This window comes from Vulpes lagopus, chromosome X (assembly GCF_018345385.1).
Source record: "Vulpes lagopus strain Blue_001 chromosome X, ASM1834538v1, whole genome shotgun sequence".
NCBI lineage: Eukaryota > Metazoa > Chordata > Mammalia > Carnivora > Canidae > Vulpes > Vulpes lagopus.
The window spans coordinates 77008927-77032371 of NC_054848.1; the positions used below are offsets into that span (position 1 = coordinate 77008927).

A 23445-nucleotide genomic window follows, 5' to 3' on the forward strand; every position below is an offset into this window, starting at 1 on the left:
AAATTTTGATGGTGATGAGGAAGGGGTCATATCTTCTTCCCCAGAGTCTTCCAACAAGTACTCCTTAAATTATATGCCAACCAGTTTCCTTATAGGCTACCTGTGGGAGAATATGGCCCTCAGGATCGAGAGAATGGTGCTCCTCTGAGGCACCTGAAGGGAAGGGAACACAAACAAGGAGCCTACATAGACACTGGTTAAGATTCACCTCTTCTAGAAAACCTTCCCTGGCTAATCCCACCTAATATTAGGCACTCAAATATCTTCACAGTCTTTAGAAACATGTATTATTGTCAGGGGAGATTTCATATATTGTTCCCCTGTTTTTGCTTCTTTGGCCATTTTTTCTTAGTGTTTTTTTTTTCTCTGAGGCAAGCACTTTAATTCTTTTCCCCTTCTCTCCACCTTCATCGACAGCTGCTGCCTCACCCCAACTTGCTCTCTGCCTCTCACCAGCCTGGCCTTAGCTCTTTTATGACACTACAGTCTCAGGATGGGATATTGACTACCTGATTCCCAGATTGTGTTAGTGATTTGTCTCAAAGTCAATTAACCTCCTTGGAAATCACCCACATCCCTAAATGACCTCTTTACCTTATTCTGTGAACATGCATAGGTCTTGTCTTCTCTCTGGGTCTCTGTTATTCTATCTATACAATTTTTACAATTGTAGCCTCCCCCAGCGTGGTCAAAATCTGTTTATGGAATCAACAGCTTGTGTTTTGTCCTCATTCAGTTGAAACCAAGAAAGATTTGGAAGGAATTATTTTAAAAGACAATTTTTTTCTTCTCTGTTGTGATTCTATTGCTGGGTAGGGTGAGGGATACTTCTTTGCCAAGAAGTAGGGGGAGGAGAAAGGTGGACAGGGCCAAGAGAAGCTAAGAGTGAGGGGTGGGGTTGGGGCAGAGTTGGAAGGACTCTGGGAATAACAGCTAGGTTTCTGACCCTGACCCTCTGGCCAGGGCTACAACTTCCATGGCTTCTGACACTTGTGCTGTCATATCCCATACCAAATAGACCCAAGCATCAGTTGGAGGCTTCCAGGACCTCTTTTTTATTTTTACCCCAAACCACATTTCCAGATGTCTCTGCAGCAAAGTGAAATTCCACACAGACAAGGCTTAGAGAAAAGGAGAAAAACAGAAAATGAAACAATTTTCAGTTAAAAGCATAAAAAGAAGATGGAGCCCTTAGAGAAGGGAGTATCCCTAAGGAGGTGGGGACAAGGGGAGGAGAAGGGGAGGAGGAGAGGAGGAGGAAAGCAGGCCTGTCTCTTTAAGGGGGTTGGCTGTCAATCAGAAAGCCCTTTTCATTGCAGGAGAAGAGGACAAAGATACTCAGAGAGAAAAAGTAGAGGACCGAAGAAGGAGACTGGAGAGACCAGGATCCTTCCAGCTGAACAAAGTCAGCCGCAAAGCAGACTAGCCAGCTGGCTACAATTGGAGTCAGAGTTCCAAAGACATGGGTGAGTTTCAAAGACTTTAGCATGGAAGATTCAAGCAGCCACAGAAATTTGCAAGAGAATTTCCAACTCTAGGGCTTGGGGTTTCCAATGGTTTCAATGAGTTGTGTTTTTGGCACTTGTTTTGTTTAATTCTTTAGCACTCAATTAGGTTAACCCTTTCTCTGCTGTACTGAGAATGTAGCTTTATTGCCAAAGAACTCCAGCAGCACGTGGAGAGTACCATAGGTCCTTGGAGAGAGTGCTCAGAGGGTTGGATGTGGTCATGTGTCCTCCTACCCCCTCACTTCTCTCTACCTTCTCTTTTCCCCTGTTCTCAGGCCCTGGTAATGGCTGGGTCAGCTGACAACCCTGGTTCTTCTGGAGACAAATGAGTGTTGGCTAGCCCTCAGATGTATAAAATAACTGCTTGCTTGATAAAAAGTTTGGACCCTGTTTAGCATCAGAAAGAAATTGGGGAATTGGGCAAGATGGAACTCAGGCTTGGCTATGGGTGAGAAGGCCAATCTCAGGTCCAGGAAATGAAAATAAAGGCCTCAGTGACTTTACCATGGGGAGTCAATATGGGTAGCATATGTGTACGTGCATGCAAACGCACACATACATATATGGGTGACCATATCTAGCAAAAATCACAGACTTAGCCTTTCAAAGGACATGATTCAGACTCTAAATTCCTCCTATGACAAGGAAGCTGCTAGGACATTAGCACTCTTACTGACTTGGTTGAGTACTGAAGGCTTCTCCAGGTTCTATGAACAAAGACAGAAGCTATAAGGTCTGGTCTTTGGTAGCGTCTACTTAGAGTAAGATATAACAGAGCACAAGGATCTTTGTCCACACAGGATGCCATGGAGACATGTAGACAACACTCACATTTGGCAAAAGAAGAATAGCAGCTTGAATGCATCCTAAATGAAGTGAGAATTAATTGTCCTGTGTATTCACCATCATATGTAGTACCCAGAAGACTCCAGCAACATCCATGGAAAAAGGTTTTTGATTATATTAAGCTGGTGTCAGCCTTTAGGTTGTTTCATCCTGAGGGAGATCTTTGAAGCATGTGTTTTGCATGGAAAATTAAGAGAGGAGGGCACTGGATTAGAATCAACACAACCAGGTTCAAATCCCAGATCTGCCACTTATGAACTTCATGACCTTGGGTAGGTCACAGTGAATTATCACTTTATCATATGGAAAATGGGGATAAAAATAATTGCTTTGTCTACTTTCAGGGTTGTAAAAATCAAGTAATAATGATGTGGATGTAAAAATGGGAAAACTCTATAACAATTTTAGATAATGATAATACCAATCATTATACAATAACACATGTATAAGCTGACTCTTACTCTTTCCAAAGTGGTTTGGGCTTTCTTTGTGTATATTTTGTGCACTTGGGTAAAAATCATTTGACCGAGTGTGGCCAGGTGAGAGGTGAATGCTAGAGGAACTAAGTTCCTACGCTTGGTGACATCAGGAACCCTATGTAATGTCAGGGCAGCTGATTAAGTAGATTGTGAATTTTAAAAAATGGAGAGGGAGTAGAGAACGATGCTGAATATTACTTCCTCAGGGGATGAAAGCTGTGAGGAAAAGGCAGGAACAAATGAGGTGACCACAGGGACAGTTCCCTGTTATGGAGGCTGGATGATTGCTTCCAGGGGAATCTCCAAGGGAGATTGCCACAGATAAGGGCACAGCTGAGATTGTATATTGGATCCCAGATTTTAGAGGTGGAAAATCTTTGGGCCAGGTGCACATGAGAGTGTAGTCATTGAGTTTTCAATTATTTGGTAACAAAGTATCTTAAGTACTTTGTAAATAATAGAACATATCTAACAAGGAGTGCACTCCAAACATGGAGCACATGGCTGTTTAACGATTGTAGTAGACAAATTATATCATGGAATCTGGGATTGGAAGGAACTTTAGAAGTTGCCTCAGCCAACTCTCAAGGCAAAATTCTTTTCTATAGCAGCCAATTAAATGTTCCTATGGCCTCTCCTTAATTACCCTCAGAAACAGAGAGCTCACTACCCCAACCACATAGAATCCTGTAGGATGGGAAGCAGAGAGGAACACTGAATTCAGTATTGTCTATATAAAAGGTTTATGGGGGAAATGATAATTCATTAAACCTTGTTCTGACTTGGGAAAGGGATGTTCCAAATGAGCGTTTGGGATAATAATGGAACTGAAAAAGAATTAAAGAGCAGTATCTGATTATTCTCTGCTCAGTAACACAATGCCATTACTGAACAGCAAAACATTGGATCCTGCAAGCCTGTTGTCTGAGAACAGTGGCTGTTACCCTGGTAACCAGACTGTGATGCTTCCCTCTAAAGGTGGCTATTTGCTGAGTAGTGTAGTTTTGTCTGGTACGGACTAAGTGAGGGTAGCCCAGAAAAGAAAGAAGTGTGGATACAAAGCAGGGGTCCAGTTTTACAAAATTTTGGCAGACTAACTGAATCCCACCAGGATGGCAAGAATGCCACAAGAATGCCAAGAGCAGAAAATGCCACAAGAATACCAGATCCAAAACAGCATACTCATTCTTCCTAGAGACAATGACTAAAATGATTTTGACAGCCTTTGCCACCCCATTCCCCACCTTGGCCCTGCAGAGCCAGAGAAACTCTTAGAGAGCCAGGCAGACTGAAATGCCTGCTCTGCTTAGAGGAGCTTTTGCCCTGGCTCTGGGCTATGAAACCTGGAAGTTTACTCAAGAGCTTGATTACTAGAACTACTCTGTCAAAACTATGTGAGTAGTAATAAGGTCTAAGAACCCCTGAGAGATGGGTGGGAAGGGACATATAGTGTTTAAATCCATCAAAGCACTGGCACCCAGCCAGTGGCATCTTTTTCCCTCGTTGCCTTTTTGTGTGTTATCTTGAAGCCCTGAAAATCATCCCCAGGGTGTAGTTTTTGGTCTTTAAAGAAAGCAACTGTAGAAATGCCTTCCTTGCCTACAGAACTTCAGATCTAGAGAAGATCAAGTCAGGGCAGTGGCACGATCAGATAAGGTCACATCAGCATGGAAGGGAAACAGAGTAGGTTTTTCTTTCTTTCCCATTGTTAGGGCCTCCCGAGTGCCAAACTTACCTCAAACACTCTGCAAGTACTGATTAATTAATTCTTCCTTGGTTATTTGAAAATGGTCCTAAGAGTGATCTCTCAGCTCTGTACTTGCCTCTGAGCTCTCTGCTAGGCAGAGCTCTGGAAAAGAATCAGTGACATCCCAAGGAAGAGAACAAGGTTTCCCAGATCAGCTTCACACTGCAAACAAGGAGAGAGAAGGAAATGGTAAGAGAGTGACCTAAGGAAGAAGGTATAGAAAATGTTGTCTCTTAGCTTATTGTCAGGTGCTTCTCTTTTACCTCTGCATAATTGGGCGAGATGAAGACAATATGTCCGGGGTAGAGTTTAATAATCAAGGTTCTATTCAAACCTCTCAATGTTTTTGGGTATATATTGGCATCTGTGTGTGTGTGTGTGTGTGTGTGTATGTGTGTGTGTGTGTGTTTGGGGTGAAGTGGGGAGTATAGGAAACAAGTTGGCCCAAATTCTGTTGTTATAGTAATAATAATATCAGTACAATGAATAGGCTGAGATTCCTTTTCATTTAAATTTATCCATAGGACTTGACTATCCATCAGGCTTGGATTCCCATGTCCTAGTGGCTGCAGGGCCCTTTTCCACCACTTGAATGTGGTATAAGTGCTGATTTCACATAGAGAGGACAATATTACAGGCAGGGCTTTGTCTGACCAGAATAAGGCCAGAAGCAAAAGTCTTTGTATCTGGTACCTCCTGATGATTGTTGTTTTACTCCTAGAACCCACCCACTGATCCCCATCTATCCCCAGTACCAGTCACGGTTGCTTTAGCATCTTGGCCCTGTCAACTGGTATAGGCCCCAATCAAGGAGGCCTCTGTTCATGGAGTGAGGTTAAGGGGTGGATTCTGGGAGGAGGGTAAGACTGTAGTGCAGATTAGAGACTTAGGGAGATGGGGCCAGTTTTTCACTCAATGAGCCTGCCTGTTGTTTAGCTCTATTGTATAGGGTTCTTCTATCTCATCCTTTGTCAGCTGGATTCAAGGGACAGGCTGGGAATTGTGCAAGGCACAATTAGTCTCTTTCTACCATCTCTTTTGATGAAAGCCCTTCCTCTCCTCCCTTTGATAAGTTCCCAGATTCACACTGAATTTCCATCATGGAGCTGGTCCTTAAGGTATTCCCAGGGCATGGGAAAGGAGGGAGGGCTTGGGAACTCTTGGCTCCTGCTTAAAGAGACAGCATCAGGATCAACATAGTGCCTTGGATGGACAAGGATCTGGATAAGACTAACAATGGTCCTGTTGATCTTTGTCAGATTTCTGTGAAGAGCATTGGTCAGAAGGGCTTGAAGTTCTATCACAAATTGATTAGACTCATTTTGGAAGTGTGCAGATGAATCTAGCCAACACTGAGTATTTCCCCTTTGCTTACTTTTGCCCACAGGACTTGGTCATATATATATATTTTGGTCATATACATTTTAACATAAGTTATAGGTAGCTTTGGTTGGTCTTTGATTCATAGACATAAGTTTGTTCTCCCCAAGAAGACTGAAAGGTCATTGAAGAAAGGAATTTGGCATTATAATTCCCTTTTGTTTCTCATAGTGCCCAGCTTACTACAAATATGCTTAATAATTGTACTGAGTCAGGGGCACCTGGGTGGGTCAGTGGTTGAGCATCTGCCTTTGGCTCAGATCGTGATCCCAGGGTCCTGGGATTGAGTCCCACATTGGGTTCCCCACAAGGAGCCTGCATCTCCCTTGGCCTATGTCTCTGCCTCTCTCTCTGTGTCACTCATGAATAAATAAATAAAATCTCAAAAAAATAATTGCACTGAATCCACATCAAAATAAATGAAAGGAAAACACTGGAAAGGGTTATTATTTTTCTCTATGATCTCTCATCCAAGTCAGGCAGTTTAATTCAACTGAATTGCATTGGGTAATATTATTACTATGTAGTTCTTTTATGCCAACTCTACCATGTGACTGTTGTATTTAGCCTGGAAATGTGAGCATGTCTCTTGAAAGAGCCAAAGAAGTCCACTATTCCTCACAGCCTTCCTGAATCAAACCAATACCCTTTCAACCATGAAGGGTGCTGAAATGGGGAGTTTGTATCTTTAAGCTATGGTTCACACATTCTCAAGGACATTTCTTGGGCTGTGAAAAATCAAAGTGGGCCCTATGGACTTTTCTCAGAATGTTTTAATTGTTAACTACTTTGATGAAGACACTTTTTTATAAATTTATTTTTTATTGGTGTTCAATTTGCCAACATATAGAATAACACCAAGACACTTTTTTTTTCATGTTCTGAGGTTTTCCCAGTTGGAATCCAAAAGTTGATTTTTTGCTTAGTCAGACTGACAGATTCTTCACTTCTGCTGAATTTAAATACCCCCCAGAACCAACACTTCATTTATGAAGAGATATACATGTAATGTGTATACTGATATTGAACTATGTAGAGCTCCAGAATGATTTATCCGGGGCCATTTATTTTCAACTCCATGTTAAAGACTCATTAAAACCTATGTCTTTCTTGTCCCTTGCTTTGAGTGGCAGTGCAGCAGAAAGAGGTGCTAAATTATTTGAGGTCTAAGAAAATAGAGTAAAAATGCATGTAAAAAGAAAACATATCAGTTGATAATCCAGAGTTGCTTCCAAGGCTTAGCCCTTTATCGCCCAGTAAGGACACTACATATGACACTCTCTAGTTATTTGGATGATGATCAAGGGATCAGATACACTAAAGAGGATTTTTCCTTATCTTTACAACCCTGGAGAGGACATCAGCTAAAACTTATAGTGGAATTCCCTGTTTGGCTAGCAAGAGTTCAAGTTCCTTCATCCCTGATCACACCTGAGCCATTTAGCTCTTCCCAGGGTGAAAAAACTGGGGTAAGTGGCACAGGACGGTCACTTGCTAGGATGGATGGCTGTCCTTACTCTGGGCTAAATAAACAGTTCTGCCATTGTTCCCTGGGTCTGACCCCCTCCCCACCCCCAGGCCTGCAGGCCCCTGCAGAATACCAATGAGGCTCCTGGGATCTCAGGGAAAAACAAGGCTTCTTTGTGCAGCGGAGCTATGGAGGTCTCTGACCAAGCCCTGACCCTGTGCTGGGGAGAGAGGGAACAGAGGGGTCACTGACCTTCTCCTCCCCCCACCCTCAGGCTTCAGAAACCTTCTTTACTAGAAGACTTTAAGAGTTTGGGGGTAGGGAAAAGTTGGATAGACAGAGTAGGAAAATGGCAGCACTGTTTATTTCCAAGCTCCTTTTAACTTACAGGATGCATCTCATATCTTAACCTGTGAGAAAGAGGAAGATCAATTTCTGGAATGTTTCCTGAGAACAATAATCAATTTTAACTGCTGTGTTTTTCCTTCTAGTATATGCATGTGTGCATGTACACATTTGCATGCTTGCATGTATGCACATGCATACACACATACACACACACTATGCACTGTGGACCAGCTCTGATGAAGCACCCTTACTAAGCACTAGTGCAAAGTTCATACTAAGTAAACTCTGCCTCCACTACAGCAGCATAGCTACAAATGGATTACTTTCCATAGAGGGCAAATTATCTGACAGCAGTTCTTCAGTTCTTGGAAAAGGATGAAAATTCAGTTCTGCTGCAAATATTAGCTATTTACTCTGCTTGCCTTGGGCTTCTGAACCCCATGTCTGGTGTCACATACCAGAATCCTTGAGGAAGAGGCTCTTTGAGGACCAAAGAAGGGCTTGTCATTTTAGGGGATGATGGGTAATAGAATTCAGTCATTCTGTGACTCTGAAAACAGTGATGAATGCTTCTACCTCAACTTTTCCTTCATAGAGATACTCTGGCCCTTCAAGATCTGTTCACATTGCATCAGCCACACAAATCAACAGATGTTTAAGCACACAGGGCTAAAAAGAAACTGTACTGATATTAAGAGGGTCAGGCAAAGGACTCCCCTAGTCTTTGCTACTGTGGCATGGACAAGTGAGCTTTGGATAAAAATTCAAACCTAGAAATTAGTACAGTTTGCTTTCTTTTTATAAAGAGTTCTAACATGCTTTTCCAAAAGCAACTTCTCAACAGCCAAATTGTGGAAGGAGCCTCGGTGTCCATCAAAGATGAATGGATAAAGAAGATGTGGTCTATGTATACAATGGAATATTACTCAGCCATTAGAAACGACAAATACCCACCATTTGGTTTGATGTGGATGGAACTGGAGGGTATTATGCTGAGTGAAATAAGTCAATCGGAGAAGGACAAACATTATATGGTTTCATTCATTTGGGGAATATAAAAAATAGTGAAAGGGAATAAAGGGGAAAGGAGAAAAAAATCAGTGGGAAATATCAGAAAGGGAGACAGAATATGAGAGACTCCTAACTCTGGGAAATGAACTAGGGGTGGTGGAAGGGGAGGTGGGCGGGGGGTGGGGGTGACTGGGTGACGGGCACTGAGGTGGGCACTTGACTGGATGAGCACTGGGTTATTCTATATGTTGACAAATTGAACACCAATAAAAAATAAATTTATAAAAAAAAACAAAAGCAACTTCTCAGCACATCAGCTGTATATGTGCATATAATTAATATATACATATTATATATAAAATATTTCACATATATGATACATGAATTGAATAAAATCAGTTAGCACGCACAAACACATTTACACACACATATATATGCATATATATTTGGGATCTGGCCAAGTGGCCTGAGGAAGCCACCCTTTCCTCATCTAGTCAGCCATCTACTTGACATTTGTTAAGTTTTGCTCCATGTGGCACTTACAGCATGAAGCTGGTACTTGGGGCACAGCTGTTCTTAGAATCTATGACTTCTTGTGTGCCTTTCCTGTTTCTCAGCAGCACTGGCATAGGGCCTGGGGTAACAGGTCTTGATATCTCAGAGACCCTTAGCACTTTGAGACACCTGTGTTCCCAGGCTCTGGTGTGTGTGTTTTTTTTTCATGCCAGAAAGATGTTTCATGCTTTGCTGACTTTGTATAGAGTCTTTCTGTATCTGTTTTGACAGAACTCCAGTAAAAACCCATGGGTGCAGACATTAGCCAAGCTGCAATATAGGGGCACAAATCAGTCATACAAAGTGTTAAAAAATTATTAAGCTTGCATTTTTATTACTGTGAATAATAGTCACCCTCCAATTACCATCTCCTGCTGTCTACCAGTTTCCTCCTTCACTTTGGACTGCTCTCCATATAATATTCTGCATGAAAAAGAAGCAAGCATTCCATGCAACAAATATACACAATGTTCAGGAATACCCAGGAGCATGCAATTTTCAGTTTCCCCCACCTGGAGTGCTCTCCAAGGCTCAAATCCTGTCTGATAATACCAGTATCTCTATCCTGCATCCATCCCTTTGTGGAATTTTTGACAATACCAGTATCTCTATCCTGCATGCATCCCTTTGTGGAATTTTTATTGCATTTAACCTCTGTAACCACTTATTTGTCTGCCTGAAATCATTAGTTAAAAATATTAGGTCTACCTAGTTCATTCTTCTCAGTAAACAAAAGATTCACATAAGGCAGTCTATGTCTTTTATGTTTTCATATCTCTCATCATACCTAGCACAATGCTGGGCATATAGTAAATACTCCATAAGAGCTGATAAATGACTAAAACAAACAAATCAGAATGATAAGAAAGGAGAGGATGATTGCATCATCTCCCTAGCTTGCTACTTTGATGACTGATTTAAAAAAATACATTCTGGGAATTAAAAGTAAGGACTTATTTTTAAGAATGGAACAAAGTAATGGTTTTTGGGTCAATCTCACATTCCAGAAGCCTAAAGTTGGAGACTCTCCTGCTTTGGGACTCAGGGGTGACTACTCCATCTGTGCACATGAGCACAGGGCTTGATTGGTTCCACAGAGAGGTATGAGTGGCATGAGCTACTTGTGGAACATCCCTGACTTTTTCTCTTCTTCTTCCCCAGGCTTGTTAGAGTGCTGTGCAAGATGTCTCGTAGGGGCCCCCTTTGCTTCCCTGGTGGCCACTGGATTATGTTTCTTTGGGGTGGCACTGTTCTGTGGCTGTGGACATGAAGCATTAACTGGCACAGAAAAGCTAATTGAGACCTATTTCTCCAAAAACTACCAGGACTATGAGTATCTCATCAATGTGTAAGTACCTGTTATCCTACCCCTATCCTATCCTCTCTTCTTTTCTCTCTCCCTGAAGACATATAGAACTCATTAGTACCTTAGTGATTAGCAGGGGATTAAATGTGGAGCCAGACAGGATTCTTGAGTCTCCCCTCTGTTTTCAGATTTCACTTATCAGATTTCAGATTTCACTGAGGTCCTGAATGAGGGGAAAGTGCCAAAATCAGAAAGGGGAGATCTATCTGCCTGCCAGCCCACTTCTCACTGCCTGCCTCCCACTGCACTTACTTAGTACCACATGTTCTAACTTCTGCCCATAGGGTAACATTGACTGAGTTGGAGCCTCTGCAGTGGTAGGTACAAAGAATTCAAGGAAGGTACAATGACTAGACAGATTGGGGCTGCTGCTCTTGGTTTGACATACCATTTGAGTCTGCTCAGGCTCCATACTGAGACTTTTGTGTTCCTAGCACATTAGGCCCCTATTCCTTCATCCCTCTTCCTCCTGGTCTAGCTTCTTTCTTCTTTCTTCTCTGAGGGAACATCTCTGAGGGGTCAGGCCAAGGAGAATAGGACCTCAGTTCTTTAAGTCACAGGGTAAGCAAGGAGTGGAGGAACCTAGCGATTCCTCTAAAGAATCCCTAGCCTCATTTGGGTGCTCACTCAAGTGTCCACCTTACTTATGCAGGAAGGGAACTGTCCTCAATTAGTATGATTTCCTGATATCTTTTGTTTATCTGTTAATGCAGGATCCATGCCTTCCAGTATGTCATCTATGGAACTGCCTCTTTCTTCTTCCTTTATGGGGCCCTCCTGCTGGCTGAGGGCTTCTACACCACGGGTGCTGTCAGGCAGATCTTTGGCGACTACAAGACCACCATCTGCGGCAAGGGCCTGAGCGCAACGGTAACAGGGGGCCAGAAGGGGAGGGGTTCCAGAGGCCAACATCAAGCTCATTCTTTGGAGCGGGTGTGTCATTGTTTGGGAAAATGGCTAGGACATCCCGACAAGGTGATCATCCTCAGGATTTTGTGGCAATAACAAGGGGTGGGGGACAATTGGGCGTGAGTCTGTGGCCTCATCCCCACCCAAGGCTTGGTCCTCTCTAGGGGCCTGGCTTTTGAGTGAGGAAGTGATGGCTACAGCCGAACGAGAAGGTCAGGAAGAACGTGGTGCCCAGCTGGCTTAGCCTCACCTTTCAAAAGTTCCCTAGAAAATTTCATCTCAAAAAATTAAAAGCATAAGTTTTGTGAACACTTCATAAAATCAGACTATTTCTAAGCCATCTGTTGGTATTCCTTTACTTTCCTCTTAGCAAGGACCACAACAAAATTAGATTTGACCACCTAAGAGCCTAAATGCTACTCATGGGATTGAAATGCAGGCACCTGATCTGAGAGGGAAGGTAGATCATGGAGATTAAGTAATTCCACTCCAAGGTGGAATTCACAATATTCTGGGATTCTGCACTGTTGGAGGTCCCAGAGGAAACTAGCATGGATCTACATATTTAATGCTTCTTCTTTGTCTGAGGGTTATCCATGCTTCTGGTGAGGCACACATTGCTTTTCAGTCTCTAGAGTTAAGATCTTTTGGGGATTGAATATCTGTGGGTTATGATGATATTTTTTGTGGCCAGCAGTTGGCTTAGAATGGTTTTGAGATCTGAAATTTAAACCTCCTATTGGCTTTGCTCAGTGACTGTCCCCTATGCCAAGGAATATTTTCTAAGCTCAGCTTAAGGCAAGAAATGGCACGACTTTCTTTCAAGATCTGTTTTGATTTCTTTACATCTTATCTGCCCAAAACAAAATCTCCTGAAGCCTCTCTAACCCAGGGATCCTCCTCACTCCAAACCCCACCCATTCCCCCCACCCTCCATCACACTTGGGGCCAGTTTTCTAGTAGATACTGCCAATGACATTTGGCAGTGGTGCCCTAATTACTAATTTCATTTGGTGGAGATCCCTGGAACCTGGTTTCATATCTGGCACACACCACTCCAGGATCTCCCAGTTTGTGTTTCAATGTCTACAGGCCGATGCTGATTTCTAACCACTCCATGTCAATTGTTTTAGTTTGTGGGCATCACCTATGCCTTGACCATTGTGTGGCTCCTGGTGTTTGCCTGCTCTGCTGTGCCTGTGTACATTTACTTCAATACCTGGACCACCTGCCAGTCAATTGCCTTCCCCAGCAAGACTTCTGCCAGTATAGGCAGTCTCTGTGCTGATGCCAGAATGTATGGTGAGTTAGGGTATTGGGGCTTTACCTTCCCTACCTCCTATGAAAGCACTATATATTTGTTTCTTAGGATGACAAGGGTGATAACTATAGAGAAAAATATTATGGATGCCTGGATCTTACTTTGTTAATCCTTCCCCACTGAAATTGGAGAGATTTCTTCCCTTGGTATGGAACTTCTCTTGGAAGTGGTAGGAGTTTTCTTGGCTGTTCACACTGCTCTAGCCTGGTTGAGAAGCAGTACATTTCAATAACAAACACAAGATTACACAACTGTTCAGTTCCTCCTCCTCCTCCTCCTCCTCCCCTTCCTCGTCTTCCTCCTCCTCCTCCTCTTGCTTCTTCTTCTTCTTTGCAAATCTTTACAAAAGAGGATCCTGATTGTTAGTAGGATCCCACTTTTCAGCCAAGATGATTAAAGATGGAAGAAGGGCTCTAAAAGAAAATCTCCATGGAGCCCACAACTTCTTGAAGCTCACCCTGGTTAACTTGTGTGTCTTACTCAGGTGTTCTCCCATGGAATGCTTTCCCTGGCAAAGTGTGTGGCTCCAACCTTCTGTCCATCTGCAAAACAGCTGAGGTGAGTGGGTCATTTGAGTTCTTCTACAATGGAATGGCTAGTACCATACAAATTCCTACCCATGGCCTTTAATTTTAAAAATCAGAGTTGGTTTTTTATGTTTTTTTATTTTTTGCTGGATTTTGAGCATAGATGTTAAAACATCTATTTTCCCTGGAGCTGCATAGAAAGCCTTCCATTCCAAGACTTCCTTCCTTAAAGGGGAAATTTGTAGGTTTAGGTAAAGAGCTTAATGACAAAATCCCCTAAATGAAAAAAATTATTCTTTTAGTTAAAAACCTCATCAAGAAAATGATTTGTGTGTAGAGACACTCATAGGTTTTACAAAAACACTTTCAGTTTGGAATCTCTCCATCTCTAATGAGAAGCAAAACAAAAAGTACACTTGAAAGAGGAAAATACTATATTGGGAATGGATGTCATGTACACATGAGGCAGGGGAATAAGAATAAATCCTGAGGAAGAAGGCAGTAACTTTAAACATTTAAAACTTTAAACTGTGACTTTAAATTTGGGGATCCTGGGTACAACCATAGGGAACCAGTTGATTAGAAATATTTTATGAGTGCTTTATGAGTAGCCTGTGTTCTGGGTGCTATGGGGCTAGGTGCTGTGACATACAGGAGCAGGAGGCCTACACTCAGGGAAGTGACAGTTTAAAGAGGCAGAATTAACACACAAAAAGATATCAACACATTGAGAAAGCTGCATGCATGATCTATAGCAGAGCATATTTTTGCAGTTGCAAGAAACTCTTCTCCCTTTTGCATTTTTTTACAGTTCCAAATGACGTTCCACCTGTTTATTGCTGCATTCGTGGGGGCTGCAGCCACACTGGTTTCCCTGGTGAGTTGTCTCGATGATCTTGGCAAATAAATGGTCCTGGGATAGCTTGGGTACAGCTATGCTGAAAAGCAAAAAGAAAGATTCCTAACCTTGCAGTGCTGGAGAGAAGCACCTGGGAAGAGACAACAAAATGTAGACTGTGAACTGCTACTTTGGGTTGGCAAGGCAGAAAAACTTCAGGAATTAGACAGTAACAAGAAAAGTAGTGTGAGAAAAGAGAAGATGAGAGATTAATAGTCAGACATGAGAATACTTAGCATTTGCAGAGCATGTAATATTGCCAAGTGCTTTGCAGTCATAAATTGCGGTTAATTCTCAACACATCCTGGCCAGATGAGTGACAGGAACAACGAAACATGACTAAATGTGATTTGCCAAAGCCTGGAATTCTATATGCTATCAATATGAATCCACCTTGAGCACTCTCCAGGGGATTTACTTACTCTCCTAGAACACTAGGAGGACCTTCTAGCATTATTAGAACTGTTATCACTACAAGTGATGCTATGCTCCAGGTCCTGCTGACCCGTGTTACAGTGCAGTCAGTGGGGGGTACATTCATTGTTCAGATTAAAGACCTAGGGCACTGAAGGGTAAAGGAATTTATCTGTAGTCATTAAATCAGTAGTGATAAGGATAAGCTCGCAGAACTCATGGCCCCTACTGCTGAGGCATTTATACAAACTTGAGCTGTTCTTCATTCAGTAAAATAAATTGATGCATTCAGCAGAGAGGGCTGTGATGCACATTGTGGCTGTGTGTCTGCAGCAAGCAGCTTGTGGATAACTCAGGTCACTCAGACATGTGGATAGGATGATGGCAGAGCCCATGCATTGATCACTTTCCTGAGAAAACCCAGTGCCAGGCTTAGCATGAGTATGGAATAAATCCTTGTCAGGTTGATTCTCTGGGTCTGAGACATTAGAAGGAAATGTCTCAGAGGGGACTTCTAGTCAAATATGTAGGGTGAAAACCTGGGTCATGTTGCTTTTTGCAGATCAGGGGTTTTACCTTTCTTTAACTGATTTTATTTCTACCCTTCCTCATTCCCAAAAGCTTTGGAGGAGGGAGAGCTTTCTTTTCTACTCTCACTCGTATTTCTCTTCTGTTTCTACAGCTCACCTTCATGATTGCTGCCACTTACAACTTTGCCGTCCTTAAACTCATGGGCCGAGGCACCAAGTTCTGATCTCCTGTAGAAATTTCCCTTTCTCTAATAGCGAGGCTCTAACCACACAGCCTACAATGCTGCGTCTCCCATGTTAACTCTTTGCCTTTGCCACTGATTGGCCCTCTTCTTACTTGACGAGTGTAACAAGAAAGGAGAGTCTTGTGGTGATTAATGTCTCTCTGTGGACTCTCCCCTCTTACATACCTCTTTTAGTCATTTTACTTCACAGCTGGTTCCTGCTAGAAATGGGAAATGCTTCAGATGGTGACTCCCCAGCTGCAAGTCACAAAGGAATGGAGGCTCTAATTCAATTTTCAAGCATCTCCTGAGGACGAGGAAGTGTTTTCTCCTCAAAGGGCACTTCCACTGATGGAAACAAAGTGGAAACAAAGTGGAAAGAAAGATGCTCAGGTAGAGAGAAGGGATGTATCTGGTCCCCTTGACATCTGTTGGGGCCAAATATATACTCCTTAGTGTACAAAACAGAAAACCTACTCCTTTTTCCCTATTATCACTGAAGATAGAAGAAGAAAAAAAGAATGCTAACAAAACAATAAGAACATTGCCCAAATCTACCTATTGCAGCTGGGAGAAGGGGGTCAAAGCAAGGATCTTTCATGCATAGAAAGAGAGCACTGACCCTGATGGTGATGGACTATTTAAGCCCTAACTCAGCCTACTTTATAGCATAAGGGACCGTAGTGTCTGTGTAGACCAAGGGGGCAGCTGGCCTTACACCTTATTAAAGAAGAGAAGCAGGGTATTGTCAGCATCTTCTCATTCCCTTCTCCTTGATAACAGCTACCATGACAACCCTGTGGTTTCCAAGGAGCTTAGGATGGAGAGAAATTAGCTCATATGAAAAAAAGACTGGCCTAAGGAACAGCAGTTGTTAGTTGCTAATGGTGTAAACTGACCCAGCCCTCTGGTAGACACAGGATAGATAACTCTTTGGATAGCATGTCTTTTTTCTGTTAATTAGTTGTATACTCTGGCCTCTGTCATATCTTCACAATGGTGCTCTTTTCATGGGGTATTAGCCATTCAGTTACAGAAGATGATTTGAAGATCTTGATTTGTTTCAGAATGATGCATATTTAACATTTTCCAGTTTGCTTATCACTTGTTTGGGGTTGTACCAGAAGGGTCTAGAGAATGATTCTTTGATTATGATTCTCTAACAAAGGAATATTGAACGTTAAACGTTGCAAATAACATTTAAAATTGGCTAGTTCCATACATCTACTAGATTTTCTCCAAATTATTCTGCTCTTTGAAGAAACAGAATTGATGAATTTGGACCTCAATTGGAATAACCTATTTGATTGATCTTTTTAAGCTAGTGGGGGGTGATTTGATTTAGCAGTGTTAACTTGGTGTGTTAAAGTCAGATTTAACATACAGGTTATTCTTAGTATAGACCACATAACGGAATGCCCCAGCCATCAGCTATTCAGTTGGTAAGCTTCCATGGAAATGGAAAGGTGGAAAGAGTTGGAAACCTGAATAATTCCCAGGTTTAAGACTTTTCTTTTTGCATTTGTTAGCTTTGGGTTAAAAAAGAAGAGGCTGATTGGTCTTTATTGAAAGGAAGATTTTACGGATATGACTGTAGGTGTGACTCTTTTGTTGTAAAGAGTTGTTTTGTTTCTTATCCCCCCAAAGTGGTTTCAGCAGTATTTAAGGAGATGTAAGATATTTACAAAAAGGTACTTAATATTTGTTTTTAGACCAATATACAAGATAAGCTTCCAGGATACATAGAGGGAGGAGATGGAAAAGGATATGTAACAAACCAATCAAGATCAAGGAAAGTGGAATAATCCATATCTTGTGTTTTGTTTTGATTTAATAACATAACAAATAACCAACCCTTCCCTGAAAACCTCCCATGCATACATACACACATATACACACACAAGGAGAGTTAACTGAAAGTGTTTCCTTCATTTCTGATATAGAATTTCAATTTTAACACACATAAAGGATAAACTTTTAGGAACTTATCTTACAAAATGAATTTTATAAAATTAAAGAAAAATAAAATTAAGAATGTTCTCAAACATCGTGTCCTTTGAGTGAATTGTTTTGTTTAACCCCACAATAAAAACTCAAATAATTAGACCTTTATTGTGCTTTGTTCAAGGAGCTTATTTATGTTTCAGGTCATCCATCATTTTCACAACAATTTTCTGAGAAAAAGAATAGATAAATCACTTCTAATTTTTATAGCTTAGAACACCAAGAAATAGAGTCACAGTAAATTACTCAAGAAAATAAGCACATACCTGAGCTTAGGCTGGAACTCAGGTGGGTTCTTCTGTTCATTTTTGTTTGTTTGTTTGTTTGTTTGTTTTTTGGTAGAACTTAGTACCTACCTACTTAGGTCTTAGTACCTGAGAACTTCTACTCAAGTATATATAGCAAATGCCTATATACCTGGACATGCCTGTTTTAAGGTTTCTTTTCTCTTAGAAGTTGGGTTTCAGAGTGTTCTGCTCATTCAGACTCAAATATAGTTACTTTAATATGATAATGGTACCCCAATCCTGGTGTGTTGAGCATTAAGTTATTGCTACCTTCTCTTTCAATTGTTTGGATATTCCATTAATGAGCCCTTAGTGCTTCATACATAAATAATACTTAGTTTTATCTGAAACGTACTGGATGAGAGGCTTAAGGTAGGGGCAGAGTAGATATGGTAAGGACAACGTAAATTTACACAGTCAGCAGCAGAGGCAGTATTGAAGTAAGTTAGTGATATCTGTTACCTTGGATGGCCAGCCTACTAGCCCACTTAGGACACCGCATTTACTCCCTTTTTAAGCCCTAAGCTAGAATATCACACTCTTGGACAGCATTCTACTGACAAGCTCAAAGAAAGCTGCCTTAAAATTAGTAATAGAGTTGTTATCACATAGTTGCAGCTGGCAAGGGGCATGATTGTAAAGAAAGGAGACTAGTTGGGGGCAACAGGTCAGTTGTCAGTTAAGGAGTTCTGTTGAAAAGTAGTTTCAGTTTAATCTCATGATTTCTGCTTCAGCACAATTAATATTCTGCAAGCAAGTCTGGTTGGATGACTTTAAGACAAAAAGCATGAAAATATGACAAGGACTTATTTTTAGACACTGGCAAACAAGGCTACAGCACCATATTTTGGAGAATTGATTCAGGGTGCTGTAGAGTGAATATATTTTTGCTTCAGAGCAGCAGAAAGCCAGTTCCCAAGAAAGCCATGTTCTCCATCTGCCCTTATTTGGCTCTGCCCTCTGGGACCGATCTACAGATGGAGTTTCCAGGCTCTCAGAAGCTGAGTGCATCTCCAGTCTATCAATCGAGCCCATTGTTCTTAGCTCTCCCACATACCATAAACCTCCTTTCTCTGAACTGAAAGAGCTCTCTTTGTGCTTAGATCAGCCAAAGATCAAGATGCAGCAGTATAAACAAGAAACATTTTCTTACAGCGTCAGTTGTATTACTTTTCCTATCTTCAGGGTCAGCACTGAGTGCAGTTATGCAGGATGTGGATGCTGCAGCTTTGGCTAAAGCAACGATTGTTCATTCATTAATTCAATCTACAAACATTTATTGAGCACCTACTAAGCTTTTGCAAAACTCTGGGAATTTTATATCTGGGGGTGGTGTGAGTAGAAAGGTAATAAAGTTATGATCTTACATTCAAGGATCTCATTCAGCCTCAACCACAAAAGAGAGGTCTTCTAGGGTGAAGTGGAGTGGAAGCAGGGAGTATTCAAGAAGCAATCTGACTGGCTGACTGCAGTGGACATCTGAATTCTCCCCTCAGTAAGTGGGAGAGGTGGTGGTTAAGGGCCATGAATTCACGTGGCTCTGGTTTTCTAGGGCCCTGATAAAAACAAAACTTCAATTTAGAGTCCTGACAACTTGTGACTTGCTCCCTCCCTGTCACCCTGCTTCTGACCTTCCATGTGACGGTATTTATGCACACACTGTCACAATGCATGCTTCCACCCACTCAGTCATCTGGGGAGTCAGAGAGCACATGGATCTGGATATATATAAACACAAGCTATTCAGCATGGCTTTTCCTTTTTGCCCAGGATAAGTCTGAGAAGCCATGGAAGAGTAATATAAGATACAAGGTACTTCTTTCTGAATTTTCTTAGTATGAGCACAGATAATGCCTATTTTGACATAAAGAGTTACCTTGATGAAAGTTCAATAACAAATGGAAGAAATACTCATTATTACATTAAAAATTAATACTTTGCCCTTTCCTATAAAAATAAACAGGTAAGGAATTCAAGGCAGTATCTATAAGCTGAGATAATTTTACTTGTTCACTTTGAAACAAGCAACCATGCTCTTCATAATATTTATTGTCCTCCAAAGTTTGGTGTTTGTGTGTTCTTGCTCTGGTACCCTTTGATTGATCTACTTTATTACAAAGGAAAGAAAAATAAGATAAAGAAATTAATATTTTCCAGATTATGAAATAACCAAAATATATACAACATTAGCATTTTATTCAAACCTTCAACAAATATCTATTTAACAAATTCTCTGTGCCAACTATTATGCTAGGTGCTAGTAATACAACAGTGAATAAAATGAGTAGTCTTTGGCCTCATAGAACTCAATTTAAAGACAAAAGGGTTAGAGAGGGAAATAGGATTTGTGGTAAAGAATGAGACTAACATTCTTTGACAAAAAGTGGAAAAGATAGAATCAGGGAGAAACTTGTACAGTCCTCTTAGAAACAAAGGGCCAAGTAAAAGAAGTGTAGGTATGCAAGTCTGCATCTAGAGAAAGAGGGCTGACAATATTTAAGGTCAAAAAATGTTACATGGCCTTGTACTCTTTTGCTGACCAGTATGGACAGTAAGCCAGCTCTGGGCTCCAAAGAACTAACTTCATGGATACTACATGTGTTATGTGAAACCCTGGCTTTCAAACATGAAAAGGGAAAATCATAAAACTGGATTCTGAGGGTTGCAATATTAAAACTGAACAAATCAGCTGATAATTGAAAATTTGTAGATGGCTCTAATTCTATTTGATGACTTGAGATAACATGTAGAATGGCTTTAAAAAAAGAAGGGAAATATGGCTCTTGCAATCAAAGCTCTCTTCCATGACCTCAAATGTACCAGATAAGAATTTGCAAAAATCTCATTTAAAATCTTATATCAGTCCTCATAAACAAAAAAATACATCTGAATGGAAACATAAGCATTCTCCTATATGCAGATGATATTATCACAAACTAGGAGTGGATTTAGTAAACAAATGGCTCAGCTAATTATTGTTGGAAAGAAAGCCTACATACCAATTTTCCTAAAATCAGATTTACATTTTCAGTATGTATTTCCAACTTCTTGTTGGTGAATAATGTAAATACTTCTATGGAGCAAGTACCACAGGATATATTCTGCAATTAATTTTTATATGGGTGGACACACAAGTAAATTACATTTCTCAAAGCCAGGTGGTTTATGGGTGTTTAATGAACATGTGTGTGTGTGTGTGTGTGTGTGTGTGTGTGTGTGTGTGTGTGTTGCTATTGTTTGTTTGGATTTAGTAGCTCAGGTTGTTACAATTTTTTTAATGAAAATTTAAAAAATTATTTGAGAGAGTGAGTGAGAGAGAAAGAAAGAGCGCACAAGCAGGGAGAGTGGCAGGCAGAGGGAGAGGAAGAAGCAGGCTCCCCACTAAGCAGGGAGTCTGATGCGAGACTCAATCCCAGGACCCTGGATCATGACCTGAGTTAAAGGCAGATCCCTAACCAACTGAACCACCCAGGTGCCCTGTTACTACCACTTAAAAATATTTCTAGGTTAAAATGTTTTAAAATGTCATGCTTTTGACATTGAGGGTTGACAGTTTATTTATTTTAGTGGTAAAGAAGACCCAGAATACTGAAAAAAAATCTTGGCCCAGTCCACAAGCAGCCATACCTCCAACAGTCATAGTGATACTTTATTGAACTCTCCACAAAGTACAGTACTTTTGACATTTTATCTCACTGAATCCTTATATCAGTCCTCAGCTCCAGACTAGAGCATGCGCCATTATTGGTCACATCAGTTTAGGTTTGAGGCTGTCAATCTTACCCCACTTCAATTGGCTGCTAAACTGCAGAGATGAGCTACATCCAGGTGCTTGTCTGGGATGAGAAGCTCAGTCATTGTAGCTCAGTCCCCACCAGAAATGCCACTGAGAGAAGCAGTAGTTCCAAAGGATAACCTAAAGGGGGTATAGCCTATTCATTTCCTAATTATCTCCAAACATCTTTGATTTTGTAAAATATAGTAAAACGTGTTGAACCCACACTTCTTCTCTCCCCCCACCCTGCCCCTCCACCCCATGACCGTGCTTCTCAAAGAGTGGTCTGAGGACAAGCATCATCGAGATCACCTGGGAATTCATTATAAATGCATAATCCCATGCCCTGCCCTGGAATGACTGTATCAGAACACTGTACTTTAATAAGATCCCAGGATGATGTGTGTATACATTAAAATTTGAGATTGTTTGTAAGTAATTACATAAGAATACATTAAAATGTATAATACAGTTGTTTAAAAATTAATGTTACATTCATAATATATGTAGTATAAAGCATGCAGAACAGAATATTTAAAAGTATGAGATGAGATAAATATGAATAATACTTTAAAATAAATGTTCTTTTATAGATTATATATAAATATATCTCTTATTTGAAGCATATTGTGATAAATATTTTAGTGAGAACAATGTGATAGACTATGCCTCATTAATTTTGAAATGATTTAACATTTTGGAATACTGAGTTCATTTTATTTTATTTTATTTTTATAAATTAATTTTTATTGGTGTTCAATTTACCAACATACAGGAAAACACCCAGTGCTCATCCCTCGGTGACCCCTCAGTGCCCGTCATCCATTCAAGTGTCCGCCTCAGTGCCCGTCATCCATTCCCCCTCACTCCCCGCCCTCCTCCCCTTCCACCACCCCTAGTTCGTTTCCCAGAGTTAGGAGTCTTTATGTTCTGCCTCCCTGATATTTCCCAAACATTTCTTTTCCCGTCCGTTATATTCCCTGACTATTATTTATATTCCCCAAATGAATGAGAACATACGCGGTTTGTCCTTCTCTGATTGACTTACTGCACTCAGCATAATACCCTCCAGTTCCATCCACGTCGAAGCAAATGGTGGGTATTTGTCGTTTCTAATGGCTGAGTAATATTCCATTGTATACATAAACCACATCTTCTTTATCCATTCATCATTTGATGGACACTGAGGCTCCTTCCACAGTTTGGCTATTGTGGACATTGCTGCTAGAAACATCGGGGTGCAGGTGTCTCGGCGTTTCATTGCATCTGAATCTTTGGGGTAAATCCCCAACAGTGCAATTGCTGGGTCGTAGGGCAGGTCTATTTTGAACTCTTTGAGGAACTTCCACACAGTTTTCCAGAGTGCCTGCACCAGTTCACATTCCCACCAACAGTGCAGGAGGGTTCCCCTTTCTCCACATCCTCTCCAACATTTGTTTCCTGTCTTGTTAATTTTCCCCATTCTCACTAGTGTGAGGTGGTATCTCATTGTGGTTTTGATTTGTATTTCCCTGATGGCAAGTGATGCAGAGCATTTTCTCATGTGCATGTTGGCCATGTCTATGTCTTCCTCTGTGAGATTTCTCTTCATGTCTTTTGCCCATTTCATGATTGGATTGTTTGTTTCTTTGTTGTTAAGTTTAAGAAGTTCTTTATAGATCTTGGAAACTAGCCCTTTATCTGATAGGTCATTTGCAAATATCTTCTCCCATTCTGTAGGTTGTCTTTTAGTTTTGTTGACTGTATCCTTTGCTGTGCAAAAGCTTCTTATCTTGATGAAGTCCCAATAGTTCATTTTTGCTTTTGTTTCTTTTGCCTTCGTGGATGTATCTTGCAAGAAGTTACTGT

At 41.0% G+C, this 23445-nt stretch overlaps 1 protein-coding gene across 2 annotated transcripts; it reads left to right on the plus strand.

Moving 5' to 3' along the window:
* The first annotated feature begins 1298 nt into the window (after positions 1-1298).
* Positions 1299-15681, plus strand: PLP1 (proteolipid protein 1). 2 transcript variants are annotated; one of them, XM_041742241.1, is made up of 7 exons: positions 1299-1466; positions 10504-10690; positions 11422-11683; positions 12751-12919; positions 13423-13496; positions 14277-14342; positions 15460-15681. In XM_041742241.1, the coding sequence occupies exons 1-7, from the start codon at positions 1463-1465 to the stop codon at positions 15529-15531; spliced, it is 834 nt and encodes a 277-aa protein (XP_041598175.1). In that variant the 5' UTR covers positions 1299-1462; the 3' UTR covers positions 15532-15681. The 2 variants fall into 2 exon arrangements, with proteins under 2 accessions (XP_041598175.1, XP_041598176.1); XM_041742242.1 differs by having other exon boundaries at positions 11422-11578.
* The last annotated feature ends 7764 nt before the right edge of the window (positions 15682-23445 follow it).